This window comes from Salvia splendens, unplaced genomic scaffold (genome assembly GCF_004379255.2).
Source record: "Salvia splendens isolate huo1 unplaced genomic scaffold, SspV2 ctg1177, whole genome shotgun sequence".
Taxonomy (NCBI): domain Eukaryota; kingdom Viridiplantae; phylum Streptophyta; class Magnoliopsida; order Lamiales; family Lamiaceae; genus Salvia; species Salvia splendens.
Genome location: NW_024598730.1, coordinates 23,364 through 39,411, shown reverse-complemented (window position 1 = coordinate 39,411; position 16,048 = coordinate 23,364). Strand labels below are relative to the sequence as shown.

Genomic DNA, 16,048 nt, shown 5'->3' with positions numbered 1-16,048 from the left:
TCCTGCTGGCTTTATAACATTAAGATCCTGATGAGATAAAGTATGTGCTCCCACATTTAGTGACTTTGGTCACATATACACACTAGACCTGATTTATTACATAAGGTGTAAATAAAGCTATTTTGTGCATATATCACAGAGTAAAGAAGCTAATTTATGCTAACATTGTCATGACACAGAGTGGAGATATGTGTTCAGATATGGAGCAACTGTCGCAATGATTCGACCGAACTGAAAGCATTTGATAAAGATTGTTTTTCTCGAGGAAAATATACTTAAACTAAAACCGACAAAGGACCAATACAACTTATTAACTAGATAAGGTAAAATATTTAATAGTAAGCGGGCATGTAGTACTATGTTTGCCCTAACTCTTTTGTTTTATCTTATAGACATGAGGTATTATGCTTACCCTATTTTAATTGATTCTGGTCAACCATTTTATCAGGATAACTAAAAACTAGACATCTGTCCTCCAAATAGAATTATCTGAAGCAGTTACATGAAGGCCATATCTATAACATTTGGAAGAGATAGAAGATTAAATTGCCATCAGTATCACTAATTATTGAGTAGTTGATCATGGCCCGTTGGGTTGAGTACATCTCTTATTCATCTTGCCACAAATAAATAAGTAAACTGATGTATTCCCAATGCCATTTCAGTATTAATAAATAATAGAGAAATAAAGATATGGCAGATATTGTATACTAATATCAATACCAGATCAACCACAACTTCAGAGAAGTGTCAAAAGAGAAATACTACTAGGGGGTTTCTTCTTAGTGTTTTCTTTTCTTCTCAGGCAGTCGGGTGCTTTCATTCATTTTCACTGCAAAAGAAATTCAAAAATCCAATTGAGGTAACTTGTTACACTGGAGAGTAATTTAAATATATTTAGTATATAAAGAGAGAGAGAACATCAAACTCTTCCAGGAATTCCTGGAACCATTCACACCCAATATAGATATCATAATAGGGCATGAAGACACAGCATCAGAACTAGCATTCTTCAAGAGTTTGCACATGAACATAAACATATTGCACTTGTCACATAAAATTCTGACCAAAGCAGAATATGAAGGAAGTCTTGTAAAAAAATGTAAACTGTTAACTAGTACTCCCAAGATAAAGGCCTCCGTACCTGTTGGCAACATAAGAACAGCTGAATCCTGACGAGCAGAGCTAACAGTTTTTGGGATGCATGGTAAAGGTTGCAGTCCTGCAGCACCATCAACGGGATGCTCGTCTGGAAACCGTAGAGGACTTGCAGCAATATGCATTAGTGCTCGTACCTGAGAAACACGACAGTGTATTGTAAAAGACCAATATAGGGATCCGGGATGAAACTGCATCAACTCAAGCGACATTAGAGTGACAATAACCTCTAAGTAGAGCAACAAAAGCTTCAATACCTTATCTGCAGGGACATCATCATACACATTCACTTTTCCACAATAGAATATTGTCATTTGGCCGATAGGCATATTTGTCGAACCAGGGGTTCTGAAGAAAGAAAATACCCTCTTCATCAGAAAGGCAAAGTTAATAGCGAATTAACGACTATGGAAGATTGTTAGATACTTCAAAGAACAACAGAGAAACAAAGAGTTGTAGACGTCCAGTAGTTCACTGGTTCACTAAAAATGTAAGGAAGTAAAATTCTGAAATTGAACACAAAAATTGCTTATTTAGGTAATTATAATTCAGATTGAGCACAATTCGAAATAACCTAGGTTGAGTAGATTCATCATTGCCGGCGGCAAAACTGCTAGAGAAACCACCCGAAAAATCAGGTTTGTCGAGATCTTTCACAGAATGCGGCGTCGTTTCCTCAGCGGATAAAGAATTCTCCGCATCATCAGTTGTTTCTCTGGGAACCTACATTTATTAATTAATAGAAATAAACAGGTTAATTAATATTAAACACATATTATTCCTAATAAACACTCAATTCAAGGCAGAACATTCATTCATTAAGTTCTATCAATGAATTAAATAAATAATAAACACAGAAGAAGAATTACGCACACTCTCCAGAGCAACATTGCTGCTGCTATCGGTATTGTTAGGGCGCCATATTCGAAGCCGCTTGCGCGCACCAGCAGCGTCCGAATCCGGCGTTGTTTCGAGGAGCGTCTTCAGCATTATCACCTGCTGAATAGCCTGAGATTTGTTCCACGAAGGTCTCCTCATTCCTGCGCCGACCAAAATTAAGGTGAAAATAATCGCAGAAAAATAACGCCTGATTGTTTGTTCGAGCTCAATTATTAGACAGATAAATAGGTACCTTTCTCTTTGAGGTAACGTCGGCAGTCTTCGCGAGTGACCTGAGCAATGTCATCCTCCGTAAGCAGGTGAAGCGGCTTGTCTAGTGGCGACTTAGCGGCGGTCTCCTCCGGCGGCGCAGGGCAAGATTCCGACATCTATCCCGATGAACTGTACGACTGGGTCTCCGGCGACAGCGAGGTAGCAGATCGAGGGTTAGATAGGGGAATTAAGGTGGAACTGGGGGCTATTTTGGTAAATTGGAGGTTGTGGCTGAGAGAGTGAGTGTGGTGGACTGGTGGTTGCGGGAAATATGGCCGCGGCGTCGCAGCTTTGTCTAGTGCGGTATTTTTTATTTTATTGTTTTTATATTTCCTTTTCTTTTTTTTTGCATTATGAAGTTTGGGATGGGAGCGGTGCCGCGACAGGGGTGCATCCCTAGAGTGCCACGTAAGCGTTGAGGTTGACGATTACTTTCTTGCACCTCTGTTTATTGGAAATGGCGGTTTGTCCCTCAGCCTGAAGGTGTTTCGGTTTTGTCCCTCAGCGCTGAAGGTGTTTTTGGCCATTTTGTCGAGGTTAATTTAACAAAAATGTTACTCCCTCGGAGGAATGTCAATGTAGCCCGTAACCCGTTGACTAGCCCGCCAAATATATAGGGTTAGGGTTGAAAATTTTTAACTCGATAAAATCAAAATCCGATTAGCTCACACCCGATTACCCAACCCGCTAGGGCCAGACCCAAAATATAATAATTGATAAATAAATTAAAAACTTCAAATTCACTAAGAAAATATTTAAATTTCTAAAACTTAGTATTAAAATTCCATAAAATATCTCATATATTAGTATTTGATCATGTTTATGATTGAGTTTAAGCATATATCTCAAATATATCATAATTAAATATTTACATTGTATAAATACAACTAATTTTAATCATTATTTATTGTATTGGATTGGTCGCATGGTAATATTATCGGCAGCAACCCGATTAACCCGCTGGGGCTAGCCCAACCCGAGCTTTTAGGGTTAGGGTTGAACTTTTATAACCCGAAAGAAATCACAACCTGATTAGCCTGCACCCGATTGACCCGCAACCCGGACGGGCCGACCCGATTGACATCCCTACTCCCTCCTTCCCACAATAATTATCACTCTTATTGTGAGCAAGAAATTTAAGAAATATAAAGAAAAATTGGTTGAAAAAGTTAGTGGAATGTGATACCCATTTTTTTATATTGGTTTCACAGTCATCTCCATTGTTCCTGGTTTCATTAGTATTCTCAGGAAGTACAATATCAATATCTGAACTGTTTACCTCAGGAATCGAAGAAGGGGTTGACGGTTGATCGATGTCACCTAACTCCACGTTCTGACTAGTGGGATTTGACTGCCAGACGGTGCTCCTAACTTCCTCTATTGGACCGGCATCTGTGGCAGGGGTTGGCTCTGGCTGCTCTCCCCCTAACTGGTTTCTCCCTTGATTGGTGGTAGGTGTGGGTAAAGGTAGCCAATTTAGTAGGTCACTATCGGGACTAGTTTCCGGTTGGTTCTCCCCCTGACCACTAGATTGGCTATAAAAGTACTCCTCCTCGACAAAATCGCAGTTCATGGTGGTGTGCATACGGCGAGTGGCTGGATCATAACATCTGTAACCTTTCTGGTTTTTTCCATAGCCAAGGAAGACACGTTTGAGGGCACATGGTGAAAATTTGGTACGTTCATGTTTGGGAATGTGGACAAAACTGAATAACCAAACACCTTAGGTTCAAGAGATAAAGATGATGGCTGTTCAAAATATTTGGAGAAAATATCGAAGGGAGTTTTAAACTCAAGAATTCCAATGGGTAAACGGTTATCAAGTACACTGCAGTAGCTATAGCTTCAGGCCAAAAAGATTTGGGTATTTTGGATTTAATTAGAAGGGCTCGGGTTATTTCTAGGATATATCTGTTTTTCCTTTCCGCTACCCCATTTTGCTCCGTAGTGTAGGCACAAGAGGTTTGGTAAACTAAGCCTTTATCTCGAAAGAAATTTTGCATTTTGCTTTGACAAATTCCCTCCCATTATCTGACCTCAGAATTTGGATGGAGTGATTATACTGAGTTTGGATTAGGCTATAAAATTCAATGAATTTTTCAAAGTTATCAGACTTATTTTTCAAAAATAAATCCAAGTCATACGAGAATAATCATCAATGAATAGGAGAAAATAGCGAAAACCCTGACCCCAGTAACCAGGGCAGGACCCCAAACATCACAATGGATCAAAGAAAAGGAGATTTCATACGAGTATTGTTCAACTTAAAAGAGTGTCTGTGGCTTTTGCCAGTAAACAAGTTTCACAATGAAATGATTGCTAGATATAGCTAGTTTAGGATAAAGAAGACGAAAATATCTCATGGATGGGTGCCCTAACCGACGATGCCAAAGCCAAGTTTGTCTGTCTGCCAGTCCGTGAGAAAACATCGCAGCACTCTGTTGGGCTATCTCATCCACATAATACAGTCCGCTTCGCTAAGTGTAACGCCCAACTATCGTCCCTGTCTTGATATCATGTAACATGCAAAATTGTGGTTGCATTAGTAATTTACAGTTAAGCTCTTTGGTCACATGACTAATGGACAAAAGCTTATGTGATAATGAAGGAACAAAAAGATAGTTAGATAGGCGCAGAGTTGGCGAAATATTGATTGTGCCTGCTCCCTGAACTGGAGCGAGGTCCCCACTGGTGGTTTGGACAAATGTTTTATTTGATTTGGATATGGTTATGAAATCGGAGGCTTCGAACGACATCGTGTCTGTAGCCCCACAGTAAAAAATCCAATGTGGATCTTTTGGGCCGGATGTGGAAGTGGATGAACATGCTAAGGCGTTAAATGAATTTTGAGTAGAGGAGAATCTGAATTTCGAAAGATGTAGGACAGGGGTGCAATTTGCAAGGTTTTAGAGCCTGGGGATCATTTTGGTAATTTTTGGAAATTTTGTGCCCAATTTCGGATATATAGGCAGGGTAGGGGTCGGTTTGGAATTTTTCACAGTCTGGGGGTGGTTTATCGGAGGTATTTTGGGAGTGGGGTATTTTAGGTGATATAGGGTGTTTTCTGGGGTCAGTTTGAAAATCCAAAAAAGATGGGTATTATATAAAAACCCCTCATTTTGTGAGGATCTCTCTCGCCGCGGTGGTGTTCGATTCTGATATCTCACCTTCGGACCATGTCCTAGCCACCGAAAAAAAGGCTATAGCCTTCTCCTCCGACCTGTTCACGCTGCTCACGGTTGATGGACCTCTGTTGCCCACCGGAATTTCGGTGTAGGTAGCTTGGTTGCTGACTGTGATCGCCACCGCTGCTCTTCCACCGCCACTGCTGTTCCGATTGGCATTCCGAGCCTGTCGGGCCTTCTTCATTTCCTCGTACCACTCTGGGAATCCGTGGATGTGAAAGCATGTGTCTTTCGTATGCTTTTTACCTCCACAATGGGTATACACTAGTTTACTTTTATCTTCATCTCTGCGATAATTGAGTTCCGGGACGGTGGTGGAGGAATCTGTGATCGATTTCGGTCGAACGCCCCTAGTCCAACTCCAATATCGGTGGGGGCCTTTGCCTCTGGATTCATCAATTTCTCGTTCACGGCCTCCCGCCTGACCAGGCTATACGCCTTTCTTGCCGTTGGAATTGGATCCATGTTCAAGATCTCCCTCTTGATCTTGTCATGAGCCCATATAAGTTGATACAATCGGTGCCTCTGGGTATTCTGATTGTATCTCTCGATACTTCTTGGTGAATCCATCGGGTTTGGATTCCAGCTGTCTATGGAAATCAATAGATCTTGAAACTTATTCCATAGAGCTTCTAATGTCATATTACCTTGTTTCATTCCATATGCTTGTCCGTGCAGATATGAAATTTGGAACGAGTCCGCTCCACTCCCATACATGATTGCTAGACCCTCCCATAGGTCTCTGGCAGTCTCATACTGTGAAACCTCGTTCACAAGGCTCGCCTCGATGTTGTTGATGATCCAGTTGAAGCAACAGTTGTCTCGTTGCTCCTACCTTGGGTAGTTTGGATCAGTGGATGCTGGAGGGTCTGAAATTCGGCGAATTGTGCTGCAAATTCGGGTGTGAAGTTTACATGGCTATTGGTTTCGGAATCGGATTCTGACATCCTCTTTTCCTTGTTGTTTTGCAGTGTTTAAAAGGGTCGGGAAAGGTCGAGACTATGATTATATTTTTGTGAGTCTCAAACCCGACAAAACCTGCTCTGATACCATCTTAACGATGGTAATCGAGAGAGGCGATGTTGTGGCTCTGCATAATGAAGAGAGGAAAAGATTTGAGAGAAGGAATCGTTTATTTGTTATATGTATATGTAGTGTTTTACAATCTCTCATTATATAGGAAAAATATAATTCCTAACTAAGGAAAACAATCAATTACAAATCAATCTATTTTAGGGTATTGTATGAATCCCTAATCAAATTAATGATTCCCTTAATCTTCTCTCCTTTATTTACGTATTTTGACACTATATATGTTGTGATTACAATCTAAAAAAACATTGGAAGGTGGTGCAGATTTTGTTCCCTCTTGGTAAGATTAGTGTGATGATTTATGGGTGTTTGGCATCCATAATCTTCTGTGGTTACATTGTGTACGAGGAGTTCATCTGGGCTGCAGTTTCTCTGTATTTGGATATCATCAACCTCTTCCTATCTCTGTTGACAGTCTTCACAGCTGCTGAGAGTTAAAATGTATTTGCCTTGTGAATAATTGTGTAGATGATTGAAGTTGAATTCTTGACCAATTCCTGTTTTATTCTTTTTCAGTTGATTGTGTTCTAATGACATATTTAGTTTAACATTAATATATTGGTTGTTACAATGTTGAGAGAGGCAAACATCATATGGAAATTTAATTATAAATTTCCATGTTCCAACCATCATGTCCCATGAATTATATCCGCAATTCCCTCAAAATAAATTATTAACACACAATATATCCAAGACCTGAAATGGCTGAATTGGTTGAATTCGTGTTAATGATTGGAAGTTGCATTTTTTATAATTAAAATTTCCTATATTTCATGTTCTTTCACGGGATTAATCAAAATCAACATTTGCCTCTATCTAGAATATTTGGGTTGTTACAATTTTGTTTTGAGAGAGTCATTATAAAGTCTCAATTTTTCTGCCAGCCACCTTCCCTAAATTTAAAACAACCAGTGAAAATAGAACAAATTAAATATCTAAAGTTGTATGAAAAGGTCCACAATTTCAGTCTTAATTTTATCATATATATATGCCAACTACCCAATATAGATATACATCCACGGTGGAGTTGAAAAGTTCTTATAGCCTATTATAGTAGCAACTTGCAACATATTATTCTGAAATGTGCCTAAATTTGAAGGTTCACAGCAGCCTTTCTTGATTAATTTTGGCTATATGTATTCCGCTTAGAACATCAAAAATTCGATGCAGAAAAAAATAATCATCAGTGGTGAAAATGTCGAACGAGAAGGGTTATGATATTGAGGCAGCTCTCTTGTATCCGTCTATGGAAGAAAACCCACAGCTGCGGTGGGCGTTTATTCGGAAAGTTTACGCAATCCTCACCGTTCAACTCATTGCCACAATCGTTGTCGCTGCCTTTGTCGCCGACCACCAATCCATTGCTCTTTTCTTTGGAACCACTTGGGCTGGCTGGGCTGTTTATGCAGCCATCTTAATAGCTGTTATCATGGGTGAGAAACTTAAGCCTTTTCTTAAATAAGAGCATTTATTTAATTTTAAATATGTGATGGTTTGTCAACGTACACAGAACTCACGTTAGTAAGATATTGTCTGCTTATTATGGACAAACTTTCATTGCATTTATATATTACTTGTACATTTTCTAATTTTTCCATATGGGATGGTTGGAAACCCACAAAATATATTCTAATGGTTTCTATATGTGGCAGTAATATGTTTGGTCTCTGCTCTCAAAGACAAGCATCCCATCAACTTCATTTTGCTTGGCATATTTACACTCTTTATGGGGCTATTTGTTGGCCTTGCAGTTTCATTCATTAGTGGTGAGTATTCCCTTTGAGATGGATCAAGTAAATTAAATCCATCATTTTCACTTCTTTCATATCTAATCTAATCTATTACCCAAACCAGCATTGGTAGTATTAGAGGCAGCGGCCGCGACACTGGCCGTGGTGGTATGTCTGACGTTGTACACATTTTGGGCGGCGAGGAGAGGTGAAGACTACAGCTTCCTCATTCCCTTCGTGATTACCATTGTCATCACTCTCGTCCTGCTTGTCATATTCCAGGTTAGGACATTTCTCATAGTAGTTTAGTCTTGACGACTTGTGACTAGCTCATCTGATGTTGTGTTCGTGTTTGTGTTCGTGCAGATCTTTTTCCCATTGGGAAAAATCTCAACAATGTTATACAATGGGCTTTTCATACTCCTCCTTTGTGCCTACATCATAGTCGATACGGATACTTTGATCAAACGCAACACCTACGACCAATACATTTGGGCTTCGATTACACTATACTTGGACGTCCTCAACATTTTCTTGAGATTCTTACGATCATTTAAATCTGCTAATCGTTAATAGAGAAATTGATTGTATCTGCATTGTTTCTAGTTTGATATGTTGCACTGTTTTTCTTTCATATCATTGCTTGTTTGTAAGTTTTACATTTAATTAACTCATTTTACTCATATTTTGTTATAAAATTAATATTATAATAAAATCAGAATACATTCCATTACTTATTTCAACTCTTATTTCTCAAAACTTCTTAAAATTAGCACGGAATTTTTTTTTTGAAACTCTTATTCATGGACGGGTGGAGCAATTGATATTCCCTAATTGATTGAAAATACTAGGAATAAAGACCAATTTACCAAAAATGCGCCATATTCAACTTGTTACTAGTAATCAATATCGCATCATTTGTTTCGTCTTCGGCTTTCCAAATAATACCATGATAAAAAGTTATTGTTTCATTAGAAAGCTTAGCGAAAATACATTATAGGTTCCATAAATAAATCTAGAAATTTTTTAGCTCACAAATGCTGTGCAATCTCATTACAAACTTACTTTTCCTTCCTATTATTTTTTTTTGTTATTTTTAATTGAAACTCAATGTTTTATTACTAGTGCTCATTCATAATTTCTCGACCAAAACTTAAGTATTTTAAGTAATCCTAATATTTACTGTAAAATAAAATTTTATTAATATAATTATATATAGTAGTAGTAATGAATAATTTTAAAACATAGAATTCAAAAAAATATACTCCACTATCTCACTTATCAATTTTTATCTCTAATAATAATTTTTTATCTAATAAAAACTAAGTATACTTGTAAACTCTGAAAATAATCCTATAACCTAATAAATAGACTTACAAGCTAAATCATATAAAATGAAAACTAAAAAAGTGAAAATAGAAAATATGACGAAAAACAAAAGTGATACACAGTGTACCACCGAATCTCATTTTGTAACTATTACTGTTGATTTTCAGAAATAACCACGTATCTGTATAACATGATGGGTTGAACTTATTGTTAGTTAGAGGAAAACATTTTATCAATTCGATCTGAAAAATTCAAAATTATATAAAAATCCAATAGAAACAATCCAATATAAAAAAATAAAAAAAATTTGAAAAATTCAAAAATCTCATACCAAATGTCCTTAAAATTGTTAGAGCACAAAATTTATATGGTTAGATTAATATGGGAGTGATCAATTGCAAACTCATCATTTAATTGCTAACTACAACTAATTTAAGACCATAGGATTTTAGAAAACTTGTGGTCTACAATTAGCCATGTGTAATTTTCATTTTTATTAATTAAATAAAAAAAGATAAAAAAACTACCAAATTAGGGTTTTGGATGAAAATGTCAATATAGTGTTTGGAAAATATCAACATAATGCTTTGAGAATGATAACACATATCTTATATTGACATTCTACATGTATTATATTGACATATTTTATATATCGTTATTACGCGAGAATTTCGCTGGGAGAAATTGATACCCGACATATTTTATATATATCATGTTGACATTTGTTATTGTACGAAAAAATTGAAAATTTTCGATTTTTTTTTTCAAATTTTGACATCGGAACATATGCTAGTGAGATCTTGTTAGAATCATTATGAAATTATCTTTAATTTGATATATGTTGTGCGAAAAAATAATTTAAATCGAGAAAGTTATATGCATTTCAAAGTTATGAGATATTTTTCAAGTTACAACTAATTTGTTGTAAATTGACCTTAATACCCTTATTGACATTTTTTGTTGATCGTATTATATTCTGCAACTAATGATCTAGGCTCTTAATTTGAATATCTAATGTCTATTATTTAGTTGTAGTTAGCAATTAAGTATTGAGTTAGCAATATAACACTCCCCTTATTATTTATAATGGATCTTATAAATATTACATATGGGGTGTGTTATATTGCTAACTTTCCCCTAATTTGGTAACTACAACTAAATCATATATATTGGATTATGAAATCAAGGCACAAGATCATCCATCCATTAATATCAATACAATTCACATAAAATGTCAATTAAGGGTATTAATGTCAATTGACCAAAAGTTAGTTATAACCAACTTCAAAAAAAACATTTAAAAACTTTAAATGATTATAACTATCTCAATTTAAATTATTTTTACACAACTTATATTAAATTAAAGATAATTTTATAAGGATTCTAACATAATCTCACTTGCATATGTTCCCATGTCAAAATTTGAAAAAAAATATTGAATTTTCGTAAATATCAACTAGCAGCATAATGTCAATATAACTACCATAATATGTCAATATAAAATGTCAATGCTAAATTGTGTTGACATATTCAATTTACCGTATTGATATGTTTAATACACTATATTGACATTTTGATCAAAACCATAATTTTGGTAGTTTTCTTATCTTTTTTAATTTTAAATAACAATAAAATGAAATTACACGTGGCAATTTGTAGACCACTAGATCTCTACTAACCTTATGGTTTTAAGTTAGTCGTACTTAGCAATTAATGGTTGAGTTAGCAATGGATCACACCCCTATTACATATATACTCAACGATAAATATATTTTGGGTTACTTCAAATTGTTAAATATTTAATCTAAGAGTAAAGGCCAAAAGTGGTCCTAAATATATGATGATTTTATGATTTTGGCCTTAAACATTATCTTTTGAATTATTTCTGTCCTGCACAATTGGAAACGGGCCATATTTAGTCATTTTTGGACGTCACCGTTAAAAAATGACTGCCAATGCCAATTTAGTCAAAATCATTATTTTCAAAAAATATTAAATATTCTAATCTAATTAATTCGTAAATCTACTGTCGCTGTTCCACGCCCGAGATCTCCGGCTCCACCACCACCAATTGTTCTAGCACCACCACCACTCCAACTCGGACGACAACAACAACAATGAGAACAAGAACAACATCTCCCTAAGCCTAAAGCGCGGCGCGGCCGTGACCAGAGCTACAATGGCGGCGGGAGAGAAGGGCGGTGAGGTGTCGCGGCGGCCACAGGGGCGGCCGACGGGGTCAAAGAACAAGCCGAAGCCGCCCATCATCATCACCCGCAACAGGGCCAACGCGCTGCGGTCCCAGGGCCATATCGTCGGCGGCACAGTCACGACCCCCTCAACTCCTCCGGCACCGTCGTTACCATGGCCGCCTCCTTCTGCAACACCGCCTACTTGCGCCTCTCCCTCGAGGAAGAAGAGGCATCGAGCCCAAGTGATGAACGATCCCAACGCAGCTGAAAATCAACTTTTTCGATGAGAATTCAGTCGATCGATTGGATCCCGAGCGACGCTGTGAAGCCACCGGTGTTTAAGTCTCAGCTTAAACGGTTGTTTGACCGTTCGTACACCAACGTCCTCTGTATTTCATCCGAGCTCGGTCTGTTTGGATAAAATGGTTCAGACATGGAGGATAACAACGAGCGTCCTTCGCCTCCGCTGAAATGCGCTTGCAACCACTGCAATTACTTCAACGACAATAGCAGTGATAGCTCCGACGGCGAGCTTGATTCCTTCTTAAGCGACCCATCGAATACTCTCTGCGTAGAGATTCCTCTTTCAACGCCATTTTAATGGTTTAGATTAGAATTTTAAAATTTTTTGAAAATAATTATTTTGACTAATTACCAACGTTGATCGTCATTTTTTAATGGTGCCGTCCAAAAATGGCTAAATGTGACCCGTTTCAATTGTGTAGGACGAAATAATTCAAAAGATAATGTTTATGACCAAAATCGTAAAATCGTCATATGTTTAGGATCATTTTTGGCCTTTACTCTTAATCCAATATGAATATCCTAAATCTTTAAAATTCGAGAATCCAAAATCCAAAAAACTCTTAATCGAATTTTAAATTTCAATTTATTTTAAAATTGGATTTTTGAATTTTGAATATTCTGCTTTATCTCACGTAAGTCAATATTTATAAAACATACTTAGAATATTTTGTTCACCCTAATATAATACTGGAGTCTACCGAATATAATCCACTCTGTCAGGCAAACACGTGTCACCTGCATTCTCCGTCGAGTGTTTGTTATTGGAAGAAATAGTTTTTGACTAAAATCTCGACGCATCAACACCTTTCTTATTCTCACCCCATTCCCATGTACTATAATTATAGTCCCTCATGTCCCCATTAAATGTCTTATATTTACCCGGTGCAGATTTTAAAAAATTGTTTAACTTTATGAAGAAAAGTGGATAGAATAAGTTAGTGGAATATGCATTCTACTTTTATATAATAGTTTTATAATAAAATGTGAGTGAGAATAAGTTAATAGAAAAAGTTTGTGCTAACGTATTATTTAATTTGAGCGAATTATAAGCTCCGTCGGGTTTTCTTTGTTGGTTCTTTCCCGATAAATAAGATTAGGTCGAACCAACCCTAGGGTCCTTAAATTATAGATAGGGCATTCATTAATTCCGTCTTGCAATTAATGAAGAATTATTTGCCCAAATTACTTGCGTAATACAACAAACCCTAGTTTAACTACCGACGGAGGGAGCCTCCGCGCCAGTCGAGACAGAGTAATCGCCGACCCTATTCGTGGGGCGCCGGAATTGTGTGTGTTTCGTACGTGATCAATCGAGTAATCTTCGTCGAGAGAAGTAGTCTCTTAACATCTGGTGCTTTCATCCTTGAACTAATGGACGAATTTGACAACGAGAACGAGCTGCCGGTGCTCACCGGAGGCAACGCGCAGGAGTTACTAATCGGGTCCTCTCGTCGCAATCTGACGATCGGACGTCGGGATTCGGGCAATCAGCTGCGCCCCCACCACGAGGGGAAGTTCAGAGCGGTAAACGGCCGGTGGGCAGTGATGAAGCCCCCAACCCGTTATCGTAGGGTTTAGAGTGGATTATTGCCCGCTTTGATCAGATGAAGGTTCGTATGGAGACTTTGGAGAACCCTACACGGTTGGACGGTATTTCCCCGGAGGATGATTATGATTCGGACGATTAGGATTATGCATAGTATCACAAACCACAGACGCGTGCTCACGACGGAAACCCTAGACGTCAACAGTTAAGGTTTCGCGACCAGGGAAATAATCATGGCGGCCGTAGGGGCGGATATACCGGGCGCAACGATTACCATCGTGACAAGGAGTTTCAGAGGGACTACGGCCCGGGAGAGAGGCTGGCGTATACCCAACCACGTCGGGCTTCGAGCTGGGATCTCCCCGCAGCGCGGCGACGAGGCGGTCGTAACCAACGTCGTCATCCTGTTGGGGCCCACCAGCAAATAGGGCACAACCTTATCACTACCAGGAGAGGGATACAGATCATGGGGTTAAGATGAGAGCTCCTCACTTTGATGGTTCGGACGCAACGAACTGGATTTACCGAGTGGAATATTACTTTGATCACAAATTAATCCCGGAGGAAGACCGCCTACACTATGTGGTATGTTGTTCGACCCTCCTGCGGCGGAATGGGTCTTCAATTATCGCAGCAACAATCGATTCGCCACGTGGCCATAATTCTTGGATGATGTTCGCCATAGATTCGACCCGCAGAGTTTTCGAAATTATATAGGCCCCTTGACCAAGCTAATGCAGAACGGAACCGTGGGGGAATATCATGACACTTTCGAAAAATACTTGAATCGGGTGGAAGGCCTCTCAGACTATGCATTAATTCCAATATTTATCGAAGGACTGAAGCAGCCACTTCAGGAAAAGGTGGAGCTACAACAGCCGCAGACATTGGCCGAGGCGATGGCCCTTGCATTACGATTGGCAGCAAATCAGGACCATCAAACGCAGCACGCAACGTCGTCCAACAGGCGCCAGTGGCCAAACCGCAACTTGCGCCAGCCACAACAGTCGGGAGGGGGTCCGTCAGGCAGCCAGCCGCTGGCAGCGGCAAGAGGTCCATCTACCCGCGACCAGGACCGCGTCAGGATAGCTCCAATCCGAGTTTCCAATGCAGAGAAATCAGAGCGATCACGGAAGGGGTTGTGCTGGCACTGCCCGGAAAAACATTCCCCGGGACACGTATGCGCGGTAAAATTATTGTGTTATTTAGGAGAAGATGGTGTGGATGAGACGGATGGTAACTAGGGGACACATCAGTTTGATGACCAAGTCATTACGACAGACATTTCTGATTTGCACGCTTTGACAGGCAACAACAGATCAAAACCGTCTCCGGTAGTGGGCGAGATTGGCTCCACGGAGGTCCACATCATTATCGATACCGGTAGCTGGCACAATTTTCTTCATCTGCGGGTGGCGGAGCGACTACAGTTATCCCTGATTTCAAAACAGCCATTTCGCGTGTATGTTGGAAAAGGCGCATCACTGGTATGTTCTCGCGTGTCCCGCCGTACCAAGCTCAATATGCAGGGGTTTTGTTTTCTAGTTATCCTCCACATTTTGGACATCCATGGACCGGACATCATTTTAGGAATGGCATGGCTGGAGTCATTAGGCCGGGTGAATGTAGATTTTGTGGGAAAGACCTTGGAATTTCAAAAGGACGAGAAACGGATTGTGCTGCGAGGGATCATACCTGGCCCGAAACAAATCTCACTCCAGTCATTGGCGCTGCTGGCCTCGTATTCACCGGCTCATGAGTTCTACGAGATTGTACCTTTGGGGAACGACGATGGAGCGGGGTCTCTCTTATTGGCCGAGACCGAATTTCCCCCAGATTTGCCAGTGACGGTTCTCCATGTGTTGCAGGCGCACAGCCGCGTTTTTGATCTGCCGATTGGTATGCCTCCGCGCCGAGCTTTCGACCACAGGATCCATCTGTTTCCCAACACAAAACCGGTAAACGTATGACCATATCGCTACCCATACTTTCAAAAGAATGAGATAGAACGACAGGTGCAGGAGATGTTGGAGCAAGGGATTATTCAGAAGAGCCAGAGTCCGTTTTCGTCCCCAGTATTTCTAATTCAAAAAAAAGACGGCTCTTTTCGCTTCTACATTGACTATCGGGCGTTGAACTTGGCAACGGTGCCTGATCATTTCCCAATCCCCAAGGCAGACGAGTTATTCGATGAATTAGGCAAAGCGGTATTCTTTACAAAATTAGATCTGCGCTCAGGATATCACCAGATCAGGATGCACGAGGCAGACATTTTTAAGACGGCCTTCCGTACTCATGATGGCCATTTCGAGTTCTTGGTGATGTCGTTCGGTCTCACGAATGCACTGTCGACGTTCC

The 16,048-nt window shown here is 39.3% G+C and overlaps 2 protein-coding genes across 2 annotated transcripts; one reads left to right on the top strand and one right to left on the bottom strand.

The window, feature by feature from the left end:
* Positions 1-782: 782 nt before the first annotated feature.
* Positions 783-2,616, bottom strand: LOC121788903 (protein TIFY 4B-like). The gene is made up of 6 exons (XM_042187498.1): positions 2,291-2,616; positions 2,032-2,198; positions 1,733-1,881; positions 1,416-1,506; positions 1,145-1,295; positions 783-832 (listed from the first exon to the last, which is right to left on the bottom strand). The coding sequence occupies exons 1-6, from the start codon at positions 2,424-2,426 to the stop codon at positions 783-785; spliced, it is 744 nt and encodes a 247-aa protein (XP_042043432.1). The 5' UTR covers positions 2,427-2,616.
* Positions 2,617-7,782: 5,166 nt separating this feature from the next.
* LOC121788906 (protein LIFEGUARD 3-like) lies at positions 7,783-8,943 on the top strand. Its single transcript, XM_042187502.1, has 4 exons — positions 7,783-8,020; positions 8,240-8,353; positions 8,442-8,599; positions 8,684-8,943. Exons 1-4 carry the CDS (start codon positions 7,783-7,785, stop codon positions 8,888-8,890), a joined length of 717 nt encoding a protein of 238 aa, XP_042043436.1. The 3' UTR covers positions 8,891-8,943.
* Positions 8,944-16,048: the final 7,105 nt, after the last annotated feature.